At 41.0% G+C, this 21,333-nt stretch overlaps 5 protein-coding genes across 12 annotated transcripts in view; 3 read left to right on the forward strand and 2 right to left on the reverse strand.

Moving 5' to 3' along the window:
* Positions 1–7,569: 7,569 nt before the first annotated feature.
* Positions 7,570–15,706, reverse strand: LOC106636522 (eukaryotic initiation factor 4A-II). 6 transcript variants are annotated; one of them, XM_089593492.1, is made up of 8 exons: positions 15,212–15,706; positions 9,968–10,043; positions 9,242–9,301; positions 9,016–9,166; positions 8,814–8,923; positions 8,454–8,735; positions 7,921–8,375; positions 7,570–7,806 (listed from the first exon to the last, which is right to left on the reverse strand). In XM_089593492.1, the coding sequence occupies exons 4-8, from the start codon at positions 9,143–9,145 to the stop codon at positions 7,644–7,646; spliced, it is 1,140 nt and encodes a 379-aa protein (XP_089449618.1). In that variant the 5' UTR covers positions 9,146–9,166; positions 9,242–9,301; positions 9,968–10,043; positions 15,212–15,706; the 3' UTR covers positions 7,570–7,643. The 6 variants fall into 6 exon arrangements, with proteins under 6 accessions (XP_089449618.1, XP_089449614.1, XP_089449619.1 ...); XM_089593488.1 differs by lacking the exon at positions 9,242–9,301 and adding an exon at positions 9,638–9,692; XM_089593493.1 differs by lacking the exon at positions 9,968–10,043 and adding an exon at positions 9,638–9,692 and having other exon boundaries at positions 15,212–15,227.
* LOC106636544 (uncharacterized) lies at positions 11,600–15,034 on the forward strand. 3 transcript variants are annotated; one of them, XM_089593487.1, is made up of 5 exons: positions 11,600–11,891; positions 12,025–12,922; positions 12,984–13,920; positions 13,996–14,510; positions 14,562–15,034. In XM_089593487.1, the coding sequence occupies exons 1-5, from the start codon at positions 11,843–11,845 to the stop codon at positions 14,749–14,751; spliced, it is 2,589 nt and encodes an 862-aa protein (XP_089449613.1). In that variant the 5' UTR covers positions 11,600–11,842; the 3' UTR covers positions 14,752–15,034. The 3 variants fall into 3 exon arrangements, with proteins under 3 accessions (XP_089449613.1, XP_014204430.2, XP_014204429.2); XM_014348944.2 differs by having other exon boundaries at positions 12,025–12,701; positions 12,771–12,920; positions 12,994–15,034; XM_014348943.2 differs by having other exon boundaries at positions 12,025–12,920; positions 12,994–15,034.
* Positions 15,280–21,333, forward strand: part of Rpp25 (ribonuclease P protein subunit Rpp25) — a 42,872-nt gene continuing 36,818 nt past the window's right edge. Inside the window, exon 1 of the mRNA XM_089593494.1 lies at positions 15,280–15,495. The gene's annotated coding sequence lies outside the window, so the exon portion shown is untranslated. The remainder of the gene's footprint in view (positions 15,496–21,333) is intronic.
* Positions 15,638–16,487, forward strand: LOC106636545 (peptidyl-prolyl cis-trans isomerase H). Its single transcript, XM_014348945.2, has one exon. It carries the CDS (start codon positions 15,885–15,887, stop codon positions 16,434–16,436), a length of 552 nt encoding a protein of 183 aa, XP_014204431.1. The 5' UTR covers positions 15,638–15,884; the 3' UTR covers positions 16,437–16,487.
* LOC106636608 (aromatic-L-amino-acid decarboxylase-like) lies at positions 17,734–20,759 on the reverse strand. The gene is made up of 3 exons (XM_089593141.1): positions 20,532–20,759; positions 17,854–19,353; positions 17,734–17,787 (listed from the first exon to the last, which is right to left on the reverse strand). Exons 1-3 carry the CDS (start codon positions 20,730–20,732, stop codon positions 17,734–17,736), a joined length of 1,755 nt encoding a protein of 584 aa, XP_089449267.1. The 5' UTR covers positions 20,733–20,759.

The raw sequence follows: 21,333 nt of genomic DNA on the forward strand, positions 1-21,333 counted from the left end.
AACAAAAAAAAAGTTCCTCTCACGGGACAAAAAAAAAAAAAAAAAAAAAAAAAAAAACTACGTCAGCCGTGGGGGGTGATGGGGGCACTGTCAGAGGAGGAAGACGGAAAGGTCAGGGGAGCGTGATCTATTGGCATTAATCAAGCTGTCGGTATCGATTTCTCCCTCCGTATACACAACCAGCGGACGTGGCACGCGCTGATCACCATGTACGTGTGTACATATACATGTACGTACGTGGGGTAGAGATATTTAGTTTAAACGGGGTCAAAGGTCGCCTCCTACCATGTATATATATATACCGCAGGTGCATGAGGAAGGGGGTGGGGGGAAAAAAAAAGGCTGGATACATCCTCGCGAGGGATATGATACCGCGCGGTGTTTCGATCAGAAGCGCCACTGGGACACACGCGCGTCTCATGTGCTTTCTGGGATTTCGAAGTGAACGAGTCCTTGTGTATACACGTATAGGTACATGTATTGTTCGAGCTGCGAGGAGATAAATAAAAGAGCTCGATTTTTCGATCGCTACGAGCTTCTATTGAAAATCGAATTGGCCCTTGCCACTGACTTATTGTCTGTATGGTGTGTTGTTGCCTCTAGTGGGTACAGGACTTTTTTTGTGGGTTTTTCAAAAAAGGAAAGACACGAACGATTTGTCATTATACATCGATGACTTGATTCATCCATTCTATAGGTTTATTGTCAATTTTTGAAATATCGCGTCGTTTATTTGTTGATAAATTCAATAAATCATAAATCAAACGGTGACAACAACGAAGGAGAGTACTTAAAAATAGTGACAACTGAGCGAGAAAATGTGGATCAAAGGAGTATACATAATACGTATAGGAAGCAAAAGAGAGAGGGGGGCAGATGATATATTTGTGTTACAAGTGCAGTCCAAGTTAGCGGGTCCTATGGCACAAGCAGCAGCCTAATTCCAAAGACCATACCCTGTTTGGTGACTGAGCTTTTGGTCCTTGTGCGCGTGTGTTGGCTTATCAAAGTTTACATTTCCGAGGAGTTGGTACAAGTTTGTTCTCGTTTATTCATTTCTCGAGATTTTCGGGTAATACGACGCTCACCGGTTGTCAAACAATACGACGTATTCTTGATGAAAAGGGTTTCTGCTCCACGCCCTATACAAGCACCAGCCAAGTTTCTGAATTACTTTACACATTTTATAACACGTAGGTATGTACATGCTCGACAAAAATCACAAAAATCACGAAGAATAAGAGAGAAAAGTTGGTAATTAAATCCACATCGTGTGCTAACGTTATAATTATGTTCCAAATCAAGTGTATCGTGCACCACATATATACTCAACGTCCCAACGAACTATAGTAACCTAAACTCTTGTCGCCTACAATGTGCCCGCAAACCTAAAAATTAATCCCCACATCGCTTGAAAACGATTAAAAAGCTCCCGCACGTATTATTACATATACGTACCTCCACGCGATATTATAACATTCCCCATTCGGTCCCTGTCAGCGTGTGTGCCCATATTGGTGTTTCTCTCGCACGTGGTAAGTGCCATGCATATACACACACTTGTACTCCCTCGCGCCCTCGGTCGCGGCATCGGAGCACCAGGAGCACACGCTTGCCTATTGATCGCTGGGGGGGCTGCATGCACGGGGAGAAATATACAAGAGTCGGTTCGCGCGCGCGCATCACCCACTTATATATATTATATACTGTAAATGCGTACACGCGCGCGTTAAGTACATTCAGGCCCAAGTGTACCCCGTATAGTTGCTTTGTGTCGACAAAACGATATCTTTTTAAGTAATTATCGACGGTAAATTTTAACGAGCGATAAAAGGGCAGAGCTATAACGCGAGTATCGTCGTGGCCTCGGGATCGACTGGTATACCGAATAAGCATTGGCGGCGTGTGACCTAGCAGACGGCTCTTCTGCGAAAGCTCGACGTCCCTCTCTCGCGGCGACCCACCGACTCTCACAGATATACACATACGTATATACATATATATACACACACACGTGCAAGACCCAACTGTAACACATGTCCCCGATAATAATATTTAGGTGGATGTACACGGCACGTCCATATGTATATTTACGTACATTGGGAGGGATATATATCCTTCCGCGGTAAAGTCGAGAGATCGAGCGAGTTATATACACACGCATTAGCTGGTAGTGCTGGTGCGCTCTATTCTCTGCTCAAGAATTTTCTATTCTAAAAATAAGCTCGGCTCTCCCTCCTCTATGTACTACATGTGCGTGTGTGTGTGTGTATGTGTGTAACCTACAAGCTCAAGCTCACCCGTTCGACGGGCCGCGCTTGGCTAGCGAGCCCTGGCTCGTGTCTACAAATATAGACCTGCTAAACGCGCGTTTAAGCACATATATTATACGCACGTACAATATTTGTATTCTATATGCTTATATTGTAGGTACTCACCGGAGCAGAAGATATTATAACTGCAGCAGCAGCTCAGACGGAGAGGGACGAGCGTCAAGGTGATAGTCGACGACGATGTTCGGTTATGTGTATAATTATATATCAAGTGTTCCTGGGGGGGTTAGCTATGGGGGATGCCTTATATTATATTCTCTTAAACACACCCGCGCGAGGGGGGCCGGGCGCCCAATCTTGCGTTGTTCCCCGACACTAGACTTTTCCGGCAATAAAATATATATACACGGGGGCACGGAGCCGCTCCTTCGGATCGATGACGCGTGACGGCCCAACACCTGGCGCCCACCTCGACGTCCTTTCGTATACACACGCGCACCTATATACAAGTGTCACGATTGTACCGCAGCACGAGGTACCCGGTGGTGTTCCTCACTCGCACTCACTTGGTTTTTCCGTGCAAAGTACAATTATGCTTTTTGCTCTCCTTCACTGTCAACTACGACTCATCTTACCCGGGGATGAAAAAAAAAAAAAAAAAAAAACAAAAACAAAAAAAGAGGCGCGCGAGCTGATCCTTTTATCGAACTGACGACGGCAAAATACACACTCGCGCACAACAGACGAATACTCTCTATTACGAGGATGAAACAACTCGCGACGACGACACGGAAAAAGCACCCAATATCTTTGATTATCTCGTTACAAATGTTGCTGCTGTGCTGCAAGCACTGGCTATACACTCTATACTGTTGGTGCGCGCACACATTCGTCCTTCTTTCCTTCCTTGCTCATAATATATGTACCTACTTTTCGTCTCTCGAGCGATGCACGATTCTGACACGTCGTTACCTACTTTTTTTTTTTTTTTTTTTTTTTTTGTTCGTCCCTGAGGAGACTTTATTTAAAAACCATACAAACTCGATCCCTCTCGTGTATAGGTAAAGGATGTGATTCCCAACAGCGCCCGGCGCGCACGACCGAACCGAGTGAGCCGAGCGACAGTCGCACAAGCGCGCAAAGTCCTATATGTTATCTGCACGGCGAGGAAGACGTATACATATGAAAAAAAAAAAAAAACTATATTTCGCGCGCGCGCAGCTTAATCGTTGGTGCGCGAGTTCGGTGCTGCCCTCGTTTTGTAGGACTTTCCGTATACCTATGATACATATATTAGTCTTACTTGTTTTCTATTGTTCTTGGTTGAGCCTCGCCATACAATCACGTTCGATCATGGGTGATGCTAATGATGTTCCCGTTTACAACCGAGGATGGATGGATACTCTCAATCGTATAGGGGTAAGTGTACATATCTCCGTGCTCTGCCCTATTACCGTGGATTTTGAAAAACTGATGATTACTTGCTCAAAATAAGAAATGTTTCATATAAAATAATTTTTCAATTTTAATAATCTAAAATGACGTTAATGTAGATGCAATTCAAACAGAAATATTTGTGTATATTTTGAGTAAATAATTATTTTCCACGGTATTCGGTACAACGCGCTCATTAACTGATTGTGTACGTATTTCCGCGGTGAGCGTACGTAAACATAACCCTATACTTACAGAACGCACGACAGTTAACACGTATAAACAATTAGTAGGTAAGCACGTCGATCTAACGTAACCAAGATGAAGAAAACTAAAAAAGGCAAGAAAGGCAAGAAATCGATCGAAATAGAGAAAAACAAAAAGTGTTACTCTCCAGAGACATTAAAATTAGCTTTGAAAAGTATCTATTCTGGAAAATCTATGGCTGAGTGCTCAAAAATGTATAAGATTCCTACTAAATGAATAAGCACAAAAAAAAGTAATATTTTTTTTTAAACAATAAATAAGTCATGTAGAAAATGCAGGTGAAATTTGCATTTTTTTTTATATTCCGCAAATACAACTTTCTTCACCCACGGTAATACGGACACGGTGATTGGGACATCCGTGGTAATACGTACACGGTAATAGGTACACAACCACGGTAATACCAGCATACCGTTTTTATTCGTTTTAAAAATATTCTACTGCAGTTTTAGCTTCATAAAATTTTTTTAAATATTCCGTAAGAGATTATGTAAGATTTAAAAAAAAAAATATTCCAAAAAATTTTAGTATACCATATTTTATGGTGCATTTTAGTTGAAATTTTCAGTACGTGCCACGGAGATAAGGTACATTTACTACCCCTAGAGCAAGTATTCGAGTCTGACAGGTTCTATACGTGAAATGCAGATAAGGGGGAATATGGTGTGGCAAACACTGTGTTGGTATCTGCTAGTACTACAATTCTGGTTATAGCAAGATACCTGTACAATGGATTACCAAGATCATCCATAGAGAGCATCCTGATAACAGGTTCTTCAATTGGACAGAGGAAAACGTGTTGACAGAAGAAGGGCAACGTCCGAATTTTCATGTTATGGACAGATGGATGAAGATCCGTTATTTGTTATGGGTGGCTAACCGTCAACGAGAAACGAATTATTCTGCCTCCATTGGCCGTTTTTGCTTTACCACTTTTTTGTCAGTGGCTAGACGTGGTGTAACATGACTGAACGGTATCGCATGAAGGTTGAGGAAGCCTTCAGATCGGAGATGAACGTGGCTGTTAACATCAACGAGACACTGGACAGACGAGACTTAAGATGCATTTGTACATTACGTCAATGCTGAATGCAGAAGGGGTGGTGATTCATAGAGAGCTACATGTCCTTCCCTCTTCGTGATCTTCGTCTTAAACTTACACGCTTGAACAAGCGTCTGGTAGCGGTCTAACGTGTTTGTTAGTATGTGGACGCGGCATATCAAATTACCGCGATTTCGATTGGGCGAGAGTCAATTACCCAACGGGAGGAGAAGTGAGAGAGCGCTTGCTGAAGCTACGAGAGATAGTAGGAATCATATGTCAACTACTTGAGTGAGAAGAAGTGTTTCGTCCCGAGAGCACCAGGACTCATCAGCAAGGCTGATGACGTGCTCCCTGCCTCTGACACAGAAGAGGTGTGAGCTCCGAGTAACTCGATCACGCTTATATATTAATCGTGCGGGAATTTCGCCGCTTGACGGGAGTTAACTATTAGGGGCTTGGCCACCTGGCGAGTAGAGCCTGAAGCGCGAGAGATGTGAGACGCCACACATATACACTCACAGTACCTTGATTCGCAAACCGCGAAGTTTGAATTCTTGAAGTAATTTATCGTATTAAAACACGAGGAACAACCATAACCATAAAATAAGAATATGATGATAAACAACTATCATATTAACAACTATTGAACAATGTTAAAATCATATTTTATGTTTATTTGTCATAAAAAAATTTAAGACTTCAAACTTCGCGGTTTGCGAATCAAAGTACGGCGAGTGTACCTATCTCTCAAATCAACGAGTAAATAGGTGCCGCCACCTCGCGGATGGGTGTGCTTGTTTTGTTGTTTTTATTGTGCTTGCAAGCACTTCTGGTGATAATTGTTCGTTACGCACGTGTATGAACATATTTAAGCTCATCATCTACCAAGTGATTATGTTACTTTATTCAGTTTTTATTATGTTCATTACCGATGTGTAAGTTTATTTATAAATTTTGTACCACATAAGTAGTCGCCGCTAGCTTCTCCTATTCTTTTCGTGACAGCTCGCTATTGTCTATATATATATATTGTGCATTGTACCAGCACGCCCGCCCACACACGTGTGTTATTAAGAGAGAAGAGCAGCATGGACTGACTTTTTTTTTTTTTTTTTTTTTTTTTTACTTCTTTCTCGTCGTCATCGTCCTTATATTGTTTTCTTCCTTAATCCGGTGTGTATCCTATTTGTTTGGTATTGTCAACGTGTGTTGTGTTATAAATCAAAAGTGAAGGAAAATTGCACGTTCTATTACAATCAAATTGGACTTGGCGAGTTTTTGTAGAAACTTAAATATGTATGTACACAATATGCTGCCCACAAGGACACGCACAACTTTTCTTTCGTCTCGATTTTTTTGTTTATTACACATATACGTGTACTATTGGGCAGATACATATAATGAAACAATATTATTATACATAAACCTGTGACATTGAAGTCTCTTTCGGAAGATTTGTTCAAAAGCTTTTGATGTGTCCTGCGACGATTGAGATGATCGTCTACAGAGCACTGCAGAGACATCTACAGTGTTTCATTTGTAACTACACTGCTGATACGCGAGCGCGCTTGGGATCATCGATAAGTGATAAGTGGGTATAAGAACGAATTTTTTTTTTTTTTCTAAACTTTGTTTAATTAATATACAATGAGCATGCAAGGAGCTATAAAGTTATTGCGAAACATTTTTAATTAAAAAAGATTTGGGGTAACTCTTGAAATTAAGGGGTACTAACAAAAAACGAAATATCCGAGCAATCAACATGATCCACGAGGATGAGTGATGAGCAAAGTTTATATGTGCCGAGGAACCCATCGACAACAATTTTATGGTCAATTAGCGATTGAACGATGTATGATCATCGTCATCTCCAGCAATATTTTTATCCCTCCTCTCGATCACATACCATGTGTATGGGTATTTCTGCACGATTATTCTTAAACTCGTGCATTATTTATGCTATCGGTTAATATCGATGAATTACGTATACGGTAAATGTGCCTATTTACGTGTTTCATCATCATAAACTTGCATTTGCCTAATGACGTGTGGACGACAAAGTGTGATTTTGTAACCCATTGTATTTTGTTGTTGTTTCATAATGAAAACATAAAAAATGTATAAATTATATTTTTATTTTTTGTTCTATTGAAAAGTATGGAAAAAAGAAGAATCAAGGAAAGCAAAAAGCATCATAACGATTGTATCGTAATTATAAATTTGTGCAAACAATATAATACTAACAAAAAATAGACGATATTTAACTCAAAGTGCTATTCATGTAGACGAGAATAGCGATTTTGCCGTGATAACTGTACCAAGATAATATCGTGTGGAAGTGTAGTCAAGGCTTATTTTAGTTGGACGTATCAAAGAAAAAAAATTAAATTAGCCAAAAAAAAAAAAATACTTAATCGCCACCTATGTAGTAAGCATAAAGGGTATATACGACAATTATTAATTGATGCAAAGTTTTTTCATAATACGAATTTTATATGTATATACATTCCATCACCATTTGAAAAATATTGGCTGATCAAAAATGCTGTTTCATAAAAATAATTGACACGTGTGGAAGTGCTTTATAAATTTTTTTTTTTCGTACAACGAGTACCTATTTTCAATCATTTGGAGGATTCTGCACGGAAATTAAGGGAAGACGGCATCTCTTCGTTGCGCATATTGTAAGTTTTTCCAAAATCCTTCAAGATTTTCTTCTCATTGGCTGTAACTAAGCTAATAACACCCCTTGGATTGTTACAATACCTCTTAAAATCTGGTCTGATGCTGAGAAAAAAATAACAATAATAAAATAACTCTTCGGTACACGTAGTTTGCGGGAGAAAAAAAAAAAAAAAAAAAAAAAAACCAATCCGAAAAAATCAAAAACTTAAAACTTACCGGCGAATGTAGTTTTCACAGTTTAAAGGTAAATCATAGTTAATGACCAGAGAAATAATGAGAAAATCAATGTCACTGATAATATCAGTGGTGATAATGACGCTTTTGCTTCCGCCATTGAACAAACGCATTCTATGATCGCGCTCCTCTTGATCCATACCACCGTGAATGGCGGTAATAGGAAGACGAAAGTTTTGACGGTCCAGATTACAAGTCAGCCAATCGACCTTTTCACGAGTGTTGCAATATACGATTACCTTCAGGCCGGTCATTGTCTTGGATAAATCGAGCAAAGTCGAGAACTTCCAAACCTCACGCTTAACAACGACGTAGTACTGTTTCACACTTTCAAATGTCAATTCCTTTTTTTCAACGGCTATTTGAATCGGCTTCCTCACCAAGCACAAGGACTCCTCCATTGCCTCAGTGGACATGGTATTCGATACTAGGATTACCTGAAAATGAACAAAAATAACGTTCTATGTACATTTTTTTTTGTTACCAATCAAAACGATGTATTAAAAAACACATACCTGGACGTTGGGCGGTAGAGTCATGAGTACATTGTAGATTGGATACTTGAAACGGGGAAAGAGCATCTCGTCAGCTTCGTCGAGGACAAACATGTTGATGTATTCGGTGGAAAACGCGCCTCGATTTATCATGTCCAAAACGGAATTGGGTGTACCAATTATTATGTGGGGCGTTGCATCTTGTTCCAACAGGCTGATGTCGTCGCTGATGTTGAGGTCGGTGGGAAAAGCGTAACATCGCGTGCCCATGTAAATGCCCAAGATAGTGATGATTTTTTGAATCTTGAATTGACGGCATTAAAAATTAAACGCTGGTTCATACAGTTACAAGTGATCGTTATTATTTTGTAGTGGATATACCTGCATGACTGACTCGTCGATGGGTGTGAGTATCAAGGCCTGGCATTCGTTCAGGTTTGTATCGATCCTCTGTAATATGGAAATGGTCGAGGCAATAGTTTTACCAGAACCTGAAATTGCGTTAAAAAAAAATTAACAACAACAACAATTTAGTGCATGAAATGTTGGCGAGGAGATAATTTTTTTTTTTTCTTTTGCTTACTAGCGTGGGCTTGGATGATGAAATCATCGTTTGTTTCGATGCAGGGCAAAATGGCACGTTGCTGGATAAGAAAAGGTTCCTTCAGACCATAAGCAAGAATACCCCGAAACAGTTCATCCTTCAATTCCATTTGGTCAAATTTTTTAACCACCTGTTACCGAAGGCGTATGTATTATTCATTTTTTTTTAATTAATTTTTTTTTTTTTTAGACATGCACAAACATACATTTTTATGGGTAATTTCTGTTGTGTACAGATCAATTCAAACATCCATTAGCTCTGAAAACTTAATATTGATTTACACCACTTTAATAAGACTTGGGAACGAGTATTTTACAACATTCAAAAGAAAATTTTTTTCCCGAGTAAAGTGCATGGGAAAAAAATTTTTTCAAGCAGATAAATGCAATACGTTTTAAATGTTTATTGTAAAGTATTTATTTAAATACTTTTTTAAAAACATTGACCCATTTTTTTGGCAAAAATGATAGCAACATTAGTATACAAAGATAAATTAAAAAAAAAAAAAAAATTTTAAAAAGTGTTTTAGTCTGATTAAAATTTTTTTTGCACTACGGGGGATGCCTTTTTTATCAACAAAAACATGCATATGGGTACTTACATGCAAAATGGTACGGCTCGCATCTACGTCTGACGGACCAACAGCTTTATACAGACTAATTTTTGGAGTATTCAGTGTTTCATTGTCCGATCATTGATTAACACCCATGCAACAAGAGCCAAAAATCAAAATTTTTTAAAAAAACTCGATGGATTGATTGTTTACCTCTTTATTTTACAATACAAAAAAATGATTATCTAATGATGATCTACTGCACATGCGTGAGTTTTTTAAATTTAAACTATGTAAATTTTACGTACGTGCATCCGTCCGTACATAGATTCCAAATTGGCGGATTGAAAATAATATGAAAGAAAAATTTCAAATTACCCTTTTTCACTCATGATGTTCCTACAGATATTCCTTCGCTTCCTAGTTTTTTTGGTAATTATTGGCGTAAAGTTGCCTGAAACACAGTGTTACGATATGCACCAACCAATGAAAGCGCTGGGATATATCTATACTTATACAATTAACGGCGCCTGAATCGAACACAACTGTCACCCCCAACAATAACTCCCTCTTTGATCTTCACTTCTACTAATATATACATATATCGTGAACTGCGTAAAAATGAGGTTCGTTCGTGGGCCGTTGTGGATGATTTCGAAAGAATTAAACTGTTTGTAACAAGTGAATGAGTTTGAATCCATGACATGAGAACATTGGTGATTTCCATGCGTTTCGATCCCCTCCGAGTTGATCAACGTTTCTACGAATTTACGAAAAATCGTAAACTCTCTTCCGCGAACCAAATATAATGATGATGTATTGACAATGGCATTAATCAACAGATGAGAAAGTGAAAAAACCTTGTAAAGAGCAATGTGGCGGTGTTAGTAAATGCAATTTGTTTGCAAACGCAAACGCGAAAATGTTATGCATCGGTAAATTTGAATTTCTCTCATAAAACATGTACATTTACTTGTGTCATTGTTGGAAGATGAAAATAAAGCCAATATCCAATAATCCTTGCATATTGTACAATTGACTACACTTTTGGTGTGTTGTAAGTGCACAACATTAGTACTGATTTCCTGCCTCTCGTTTGTACAATCAATGAAGAAGAAATAATACATCTCGTAAGTTGCTGAGCTTATTTATAAACGAGAAATAGGAGGAACGATTAATATGTAAAACTTTTGATCGTGTGGGATATCGATCGGATAGAATTTCATATATGTAGATTACTGTCCGTCTTTCCAGAATTCTATATAACTCTATCAGTATAGTGGAACATGGTATCATGATGGATAAATAATAAGGCCATTGAGTCAACTGTACGAAACAAACGTCGTTGATGCACACTCGCAGTGCTATGAAAAAAAAAGGCTAATTGAGGAATTGAAAGGTGAGTCATAATGACAAGCACTGAACGGCCCAAACTGAATATTTTTAAGATAATGAGAGTATCAGAGGTGTGTCGGACTCAATTGTGACAAATTATGTACTATTAACGATTTTTTGGTGTTAGTATTACGTCACAAGAGAAAAGGGAATATTATGAGCACAAACAAATAATATTATATACACAGCTATGGCCATTAAACTCCATATCTTAATTACCAAAAGTGATAATGAAATACTTGTGGGAGTGTGTGTCACAATTTATTTTTGTTTCTCTGCTGATAGGACACGAAATTGAAAAACTCCTTTAATTTCGCTGGATTGTCCATATAAAATGAAAAATTGATGAAAAGTACATAACTTTTTATTTTTTAATAACCACGGTAAGTATACACCCGTATTATTTTTTTTTCAAATAGTTCGCGCTTTTTTTTCAAACGACGTTAACGCCACGTGCCGGCAAATTATTGCAATTTAACTGGTTTAAGGCACCCCGTTGGCGATTATGGCGACTCTGATTACATAAAAAATAATCCGATAAGTATAGGTACTTATTGTCAACCGCAATTACCTATTTTCACCGCATCCGTAAGTAACATTGAACTTACCGTAACCCATAAACATAGCTTTCAGCCCACCAGCAGCAGCTCTGTTTTCGTTATCGTGCAAATGGTGGCATAATATATACTTACTGCTTTTACATCACACGGCAACACCTAACTTGACTGCTCTCTGGCTTACACTTCAGACTAGGTCGTTAATACCAGGTTGTCTGCTGCTGGACAATAACAATCCCATCCAGAGCCAGGGCGACCTTTTCATCAACGTCATCCCTTCGAGGATCTGCCCTCCTACGCGATGGATACCAGCGAGGGAGAGCACTACGTCACATTCTCGCTCGACGACGGTACGTTTTAGGTTAATTTATCTTTGGCCTCTCTATTTTACGTACCGCCTTTTGTTACTAAATACAATCGCGTCTCTACTTGCATACAATGTAATTAGTCAATAATTTGTAATGCTATCGTGCGATCATGCAGGTATACAGAACAACGTTTCGCACGAGGAGATATGCGAGCCAATCGACGAAGAATGCGTGCTGACAGAGAACATGACCGAAGTAACAATGGAGGAGGTGAGCCAGGAGGATTTGGTCGAGACGCCAATGGCTGTGGAAATAATAACAGAGAATTCGGAAGATGGTGAAGAACAGGGTGCCTTCATTTACATAAAGAAAGAGGCTTCCCAGCAGTTTACGACGGGCGACGAGTCTATGGCGGTCGAGGCTCTGCGACAGCTTGGTGGCATGTATTGCTTCGAAGAGAAAAAGATTGCCTGTCCAAGTTGCAAGAATACCTTTGCCCCTGGAGAATTGGCCAAGCATCAGAACTCGTGTTCGTCCACCAAACACATTTGCACCTTCTGTCGCGAAAAGTTCGAGAGAAAGATCGATCTGACCAATCACATGGTGTGCCACCAGGTTGATAGACCCCATGCGTGCAGAACATGCGGAAATCTGTTCAAGTCCAAAGCTAGCTTGCAGGCACACATGTTGGAGGTTCATCAGGTTGACAGGCCCCACAAGTGCACCGTTTGCGGAGCTGATTTTCAGAGGCCATCCAGTTTGTCCAATCACATGAAAATTCACAGCTACGTCGCAGGCAGAGCACTGATGCAAGCCAATCACGTCGTTGCCAGTATTGAAACTGTCAAGGAGGTTTCTGACTATTACGATAGTTCTATTTTGACTACTTTTCAATCCATTCAAAACATTGATTTGCCTCAGGGTCAATGGACAGCTGTGCAGATCGCTACGGATCAAGGGGACATTGAGGGCCTTGCTATACAACAGGACAAAATTGATTCTGTGCAAGAGTACGCCGTACTACCCAGTGGAGAAGTTACCCAGCTCACAGAGTATACTACACAAAATTCTGTATGTATCAATTGAGTTTATTCAAGGTATTTTTATATTAATCAACGCTTGAACGGTTTGTACTTGTTTACAGATGGAAGATGAAAATTTGGATAACGAGTGTGAAAAGACTTTCATAAAAATTGACTTGCCAGGAAATAAAGGGCACACTTGCAGTATATGTGGCGTATCGTTTGCGCGTGCAGCTTCTTTAACTATGCATGTGAAAACTCATCCAAAAGGTGAATCTGTTTTGCCAGTCGAATGCGAATACTGCGACAAACAATTTCAAGATGCCAACTGCTTGGCAAATCACCAAGCTGGCTGTACAAAGAAAATAATGAAGAATTCAGGGTCTAAGGAGAAATGGGGCAAGCATGCGTGCTCAGACTGTGGCAAAACATTCACGACGAAACAAAAAATGTTCAGGCATCAGTGGATCCACAGGAAAAAAACGTTTTCCTGCGAAGTTTGCGGCTCCCAGTTTGAAAAACAGCCACAACTCGACGCGCACAGGCTATCTTCTCATCCGGCGGGCACGCCTTTTACTTGTCAAGAATGTGGCAAAAGTTTCGTGTCTCGTCAGGGTCTTTGGGAACACGGCAGGACGCACGCGGGCAGTCCGGCCCATTTTCACTGCGACGTATGCTCCAAGACCTTCTCTTCGAGGCAAGGGTATTTAATACACCACCGGACTCACACTGGGGAACGTCCGTATGGTTGCAAATTTTGTTGGAAGGCTTTCAGGGACGGTGGTACGTTGAGGAAACACGAGAGAATACACACTGGTGAGAGGCCGCACGTTTGTCCACTGTGTCAAAAGTCGTTTAATCAAAAGGTCGTTTTGCGCGAACACATCAGGTGGGTTCACGCTGCTGGGAAAAATGAGCCTGAACTCGCAGGTCCACCTTTTCCGTGTCCGTTGTGTGAAATCCTGACGCAGGATCGAGAGGAACTGTGTGCTCATATCGTCAAACACTCGGATCAAATGATCGCAGAGGCCAAAGCGAAATCTAACACTGTGACTGTTAAGGTGAAATCTCCGCCGAAAAAGAAAATAAAAATGTCGGAAGGGAAGCAAAAAAAAGCAGGACAGCCAAAAACAGCGAAAACAAAAACGAAAACTGCGAAAACAAAAGCACAAACAGCGGAAGAGCGAGTTGTTACCGCTGAAGAGCAGCAGGAAGCACTACTTTCCATCTCCGACCACATAGATCCTTCCGCGGAGCCGCAAGATACTTATTTTATTGTAAAAAATGAGTATGACAATGAAGTGTGCATAAAAGCGTACGCAAAACTAAGCGATGTTACTCAACTGCAAGGTTCGAGTAGATCGATTAATTTGATAACGATTGCAAATAAGTCCAATGAGAGCTCAGAAAAAAGTAGGGAGGAAAATGACGTTGACGTCAACAATGAGGCTAATGTAAATACTATGCGTTTGATACCTATAAGTACAGAATCAGGGGAAACAGTTTACATTGCTGAGAAGCAAAATAACACTTTGCACCTAATATCGAAACAAAATGAAAGTTTACCGGTTTTAGCATTACCAAATCCAGATACTGATGAAAATTTTTCCAACGAAATATCGAACATGAGTAACAACGAGTCGTCGATTGAAATCAATATCAACAATTTACAATCAGCACCAGAAGAAAGTGAAGAAGAGCACACGGAAACAATGATTATTGAACCTGTAATGATGATTAAGGAGGAAGTTTCCGGAAATGAACAGATGACGAATGAAAGTGACAGTGAAAATGAAAGTGAAGAAATGGTGTGTGGCATATGTGGGCATGAATTCGGTGATAAAAATGTTCTAATGGAGCATGTAAAAATTCACATATAAACAATTATTAATAAGTGTAAAATAGTAGAGTACTGTACAGTTTTTGTTATTCTTTGATTTCTGTAAAATATCTACCGCAAACTGCTAAACTAAGTTGATTTAGAAATCGAAAATAGTGAAATACTTTAATTGTACAGTATGATAAAACTTTCTAATGCTAAATATGTTTCATATTAGGAATTACAAACGTTTTTGTATAAAAAATTCATATTGAGATGATTATTGAAAGATTTGTAAAATAATGCCCTATTAAAAAAAAAACCATTTTGTTCAAATGTTAATATATATATGCTATATTTTAGAATAATTTATGATACATTTTTACGTGTCCAAATAAAAACGTTTATACATTAACCTACTTGCATTTACAACTTACTTCACTGTAAAAATTAAACCCTAATTTAATATCTTCAACAAATTTAAATCAAAATTTTGTGTGCCAGAAATTTCGCCTACTTACCTTCCTTCAAAGCTGCACTCTACTTGACCGTTGGATGATACACGTTCGTGGAAGAATTGCGCAAAATACGGATGGAGGTGTTGTCATAAAATTTTGCGTAAAAAAACAAGCGCGTGCGAATGTACACTTTAAACTGGTTTAAAGTCAAAAGTTATTATAGTTTAACCAGTGTCCGAAGATTCAACAAACAATAAACGACACAGTGGAGATCATCAATTTTCAACGCATCACGTCAACGCACATCACAGGCCTCTGACCAGCTGAAACTAAATTCCTCGGAAGAGGTAAGTACTTCGAGATTTCACTCGCACACAAGAATGTTCACCACTTTTTCTATGCTGATTAATTAATAGTCACAGATAAAATACTTGCCAATTTTTATTCGTTTCCAAACACGTGTTATGTCGCGTTATCAATTGACTCACATCCCTAACCTAACCTGTCAACACTCTGTCACCTTGGGCGCGCAATCGCGTGTGCTCTTTTCTGCTTCTGTCGATTATTAGGTTAAGTATATTATTGTTGTGCACAATAACACGCGAATGCAAAAAGTCGTCAAAAGGCAAAGTAATCGTTTCGCAAGGTAGATCGGTGTAGTTTGTACTAAAGTGTCACAAAATCTGCAAGTGTGAGCGGTGTGAAGTGAAAAAACAGTTGACTGAAATAGTTGAAAATGCCGACGTGGAATCAAATCCAATCCCAGCTCCGAAATCCGAACAACCCGGTCGTTTTCTTCGACGTCTCCGTAGGCACGACGGAAATAGGGAGGATGATTTTCGAGCTCTTTGAGGACGTCTGTCCAAAGACTTCGGAGAACTTTCGACAGTTTTGTACGGGCGAGTACAAAAAAGACGGTGTGCCCTTGGGTTACAAGGGTGTCATCTTTCACAGGGTGATGAAGGATTTCATGATTCAAAGCGGTGACTTTGTCAATGGTGATGGTACCGGAGTCACAAGTATTTACGGTGGTACCTTCCCGGATGAGAATTTCACACTGAAACACGATTCTCCCGGCTTACTTTCGATGGCAAACAGTGGAAAAGACACTAATGGTTGTCAGTTTTTTGTTACCTGTGCCAAATGTAATTTCCTTGATGGCAAGCATGTCGTTTTTGGTAGGGTGATCGATGGACTTTTAGTGATGAGGAAAATTGAAAATGTCCCTACTGGACCAAATAATAAACCAAAAATACCAGTCACTATTTTTCAGTGTGGACAGATGTAATACTGTGTTTTGGTGTGATGTTTCATAATAATTGTAACTGCAGACTTTGAATTTAATAAAATTAGGTTGATATTTTTTATTAACATAGGTATTTTTATTTTTTGTATTCTGATCCTAATGTATCACATGCCAGCTAAAAGTTACTTTTAGTGAAACGAATAATATTTAATGTATTTATCATCTATATTTTGTTTTTGTTTGATATTTAAAGGAACGATGTAGTTTATAAATTATTTTGATTATAAGACTGTCGTAAAATTGTTCGAAATAATTAAAATATAAAATTCTGAATTTTTGATAAGATTTATTATACTGCAGTACAGAATTGCTTTACACATATTGATTTTATTTTATTTTTTTTCTACAAATGTAGGCATCCTCATGGACATTAATTTTAGATAAATACTGTTATCCAGGAAATTTATTTGTCCTGTATTTTTAAGCTTATTTGTATATCCCACCACTTTGCTTGACTGTACCATAATTATCTGACACCCCTCAGAGCACATTTATATTACTATGTATATCTACTTCCACTAGTTAAAACGACCTATAGAATTTTTTTTTCTCAATAAATTCATATCTTGTTTGTACAAGATATATATTACGACTATTCTATAATTATAATGATTATCAAAACTATTGAGTACACCCATGCATAACAAATTTTAACAAGACCATTTAGTAGTACTGAATAACGTGGGTACATGTATTTCGTAATATTATTAATTAAAGCGCTAAAACTACTCTCAACAATCTATTTACAATTCTTATCGACTAACGTTTGTTTACTTGTAATAAACTCTCCCCATCAGTTGCAACACTTGAGCATCGTACACTCACGATACAGTTTATACATGGCAAAAAACATTCATTTCGTTACTGTGGCTTGAAGAAAAAAAAAATCGATCTAACAAGTCACTCATTATTTCTGAACCTCTATCGGCAAATGTTTGTATGCACAAAGTCTCATAAAGTATATCTAAAAAAGTTCACGGTACATGTATTCACTTGAATATCCTTCATCTAAGACAACAGATTCGTTTCGACCCTTGCCAAGCCACGCTGCACACTAAATGCAGATAAGGTGTATATAAATATACTCAATACATATGTATAATAAAAGAGCAATGACCAAGCACGTCTATATTATTATACATATTGTATAAGTACACCCACGGGACGTAATATTAAACCCTCGTCGATTGGCAAGCGAAGCTTAGATGAGGAGCTCGCCTCACGGTAGCGAGAGCAGTTGCTTGTCGCTCTTGGCCGGCACCGTGAGCCTCAGCCCGGTCTACCGGCTGTCACAAAAGACCGAGTCTTCGTCCTCGTCGATGGTGTCGATAGCCTCGGCAGCCACCTGCTTGCCCTCCTTTCCACCCCCACCGCTGCTCTTGTTCTTGTGGCTAATTACCTTGGAACTGTCCTCGAGCACCATGATCGGGGTAGCGCCGTCGTGCAAGCTTGTCTTGGACCGCGAGCGCCGGTACGCGTCGCGACTGACCGCCCGGGTGAAGCTGAACTTGCGCACGAGCTTGCGGTCGAGCTGCTTCGGGCTCTTGGGACTCTTGGCCGCCGCCAGGGCCTGCTTGAGCTCATCCTCCTCCAAGTCCTCCTCCTCGGCCGGCGCCACCACGACCACCGGCGTGTCGGCCATCAGCAGTAGCTCGCTCGCGTGCTCCCTGATACACTCGAGAGCCCAGTCGACCTCTCGCTCGGTCGCGTGCTCGTGCACGACGCAAAACCGCAAGGCGTAGCGGCCGCGCACCCGCGCCGGGATCATGTGCAAGCAGCCCGAGGCGTTGATACTCGCGAGCAGCTCCTGGTTGAGCTCGTCGCCGCGAGAGCCACCGCCGCCGGCCGGCTCGCGGAGCCGGAAGCAGACGAGACCGGCGCGAGCCTCGTTCAGCAATTCGAAGCGCCGATCCCGCCTTAGCCTCGTCTCGAAGCGCTGGGCGAGCTTTATGTGGTTGCGGATGTAGGCCTGGAGGCCCACCAGCCCGTACGAGCGCATCACGAACCAGAGCTTGAGCGCCCGAAAACGCCGGCTCAGGGGAATCCCCCAGTGCCGGTAGTCGATGGACTCGGCCGAGTTGGCGTGTTGCAGGTAGAGCGGGTCCACCGCCAGGGCCGAGGTGAGCTTGAGACGGTCGCGTACCCACAGGCAGGAGCAGTCGAAGCTCACGAGGAGCCACTTGTTGGGATTCGTGTTGAACGAGTCGGCGTACTCGATGCCGGCCATGAGGGGCCGCTGCTCGGGGCAGATGAACGAGCTGCCGGCGTACGCGGCGTCGACGTGTAGCCAGACGCCGGGGAAACGCCGGCAGACGGGCCCAATTTCGCGCAGCTCGTCGAAGGCGCAGCAGCCCGTGGTGCCGAGGCTCGTCGAGACGAAGAAGGGCGACAGTCCGCGCTCGAGGTCCTCGACCATGGCTGCCTCGAGGACGGGGCCGCGTAACCGGCAGGCCTCGTCCGGCTGGAGGACGCGGAGCTTCACGAGGCAAATCATCGCGGCCTTTTCGACGCAGGAGTGGGCCTCCGTGGAGCAGTAGGCCACGAGCCGGGGCAGGAAGCCCGAGTCCTCGCCGGGGCCCTCTTGCTCCTGGAGGGCGCGGATGGCCTGGGCGCGGGCGGCCAGCATCGTCACGAGCACGCACTCCGAGGCCGAGCCTTGGATGACGCCCCCGCCGCTGCCGATATCCTGCTTGGGGGATGAGAGGAATGCCTCCGGGAGGCCGATGGCTTTGGCGTACCAGTCGAGGACGATGCTCTCGAGCTCGGTGCAGGCGGGGGAGGCCGCCCAGGAGAAGCCGATGCACCCAATGGCATCGGACAGCATGTCGCCGAGGATCGAGGGGAACGAGTTGCCAGAGGGAAAGTACGCGTGGAAACGCGGGTGCTGCCAGTGCGTTATCTGAAAGAGAAGGAGCCACGAGTTGGTTTTGCTCAAACATATATGCATACACGTATACCCCATTTGGTACAGTTTTTTAAGTCATGATGAAAAATTTTTTTTTTTTGCATTTAATTCATACCTGTAGATACCAGATAAAATTGCTCACATTTTTTGTCGGTGTAGCTTTGAACTGTACGGTATAAGGGCGAATAAAAGTCATGTCTCTGCAGTGTTTTATATTTATGACATCTGTCTTTTTTTTTTTTCTACAGGCGAGGTGGCGCAAGTTAGTCGTATATAACGCGAATCGCGAGCCATTGTCGGGTTAAAACGCTTCAGTGGAGAAAATATTGGTTTTCTATCGTTACAAAGAAGTCCAGTTTACTTGAATGGCTTGTTCAAAGAGTTGACCACGCGTTCATCGAATTTTCGTTTCAATTGTCCTTTATTCATTCATTTCAACGATTACCTATAGGATTCGTCCTTAAACTATACTGAGAAAACAAACAACTTTGTTATTTAGGAGAGTGGAGGTGTACTTGTACCGTTACAAATCTTGGAACTGTTACGTAAGATTGGAGCAATCGATTTTGAAAGAAAAGTTAGAGAGTATGGTGAAGAGATGACGATTAAAATACGTTGGAGAAAAAAAATACCAGTTGGGGGAAAATAGATCTATAAAGCGGGGAGAAATGTTCAATGAGTTAGGGTGGAGTAGATACGGTAGCTATAAATAAGTGCAAAAATGTAGGAAATAATAACGTTGTAGGAAAAGTAGAGCAAATAATGAATCGATGAGCGTAAGAGCAAGAGGTGGGATGGCTGGATGTGAAATTCATGATATTACGAACATTACCAAAATTTACAAAATTAAATAGCTTTTATAGTATTATTATAAACATCTAATAGTGTGTGATACACAATTGGAGTCATTTATAAATAACCCAAATTATACAAATTATCTTACAAATTAAGAAATATGCTACATCGTAGAATAATACCCTGAAAATGGCTACATGTCATGATCGAATTTGTCATGGGGCACGCGCATCTTCTACATAGAGTAATTTTTGTTAAACCGTTTTTTCAGAGTAGATTAATAAAAATGCATCAAGTTTCATGGTGTGATGCCAAGTAAATTTTCTGTATCACAATTTTTCATATGAATAAAAAGAAAAGTTACGCAAATAACTTACCCCAGGCATTATTTTTCCCTCGACGTCTCTCATGATGGCGTCGAAAGATTCCGGCTTCAAGGGCGCTTCGTCGGGCAAAAGAGGCCTCAGGTAGCCGGGATCCACGTTCGCCGTGACTCGTTTGCCCTCGAGAGTCCGCATGTAGTTGCAAATGTACTCGACCATTTCCTTGCCGTGAACGCGAAACTCGTCGATGTTCATTTTTCCCGCTAATTGCGCTCACCGATCTTCGAAGGGCTGCTTTACCTAATACATTCTACTAGAAGAAAAAATCTCTCTCGCGCGATCCCTTTGATTGAGAAATAAACTCAGCGGGACTCGGTTGTTGGTCAGCACCGAAGGATAAGTACCAGGAAAGAAAAGCAAGCGAGGACTCGTACGGTTTAATTAATAGAGATACAGGCCACGACTTCCCCGGTCGACGGTCAGTGGCTAACTATGACCGCAGGTAGGTTCTCAGAGTGCGCAAGTCAAACTGAGCCTGCTTGCGTATACGCGAGTTCTTCTAGTCGCTTCGAAAAATACACACGTCCGATCTACGTTGTCGGGACACCCACGATTTTTTACGCGCTCGACCGATTTTTAACGATTTTTTTTTTTTTTCGTACCCGCAGTACATCAATGAAATGACTTGATTATTCGCCCCTTTTGAGGTCGAATCAAATGAACGAAATTTTTCTAATACGTTGTACCAACGCTTGTTCTGTTTTTATTAGTACTCGAGTAAAAATGTTTGACTGCTACGTTTCAAGGTCGCGAATGGTCGAGTAGATTTTTTTTTTTATCTCTAGGCAAACAACGA

The sequence above is a fragment of the Copidosoma floridanum genome, unplaced genomic scaffold (genome assembly GCF_036245765.1).
Source record: "Copidosoma floridanum isolate Cflo_tuat_1 unplaced genomic scaffold, Cflo_Japanese_pri ptg000019l, whole genome shotgun sequence".
NCBI classification, from domain to species: domain Eukaryota; kingdom Metazoa; phylum Arthropoda; class Insecta; order Hymenoptera; family Encyrtidae; genus Copidosoma; species Copidosoma floridanum.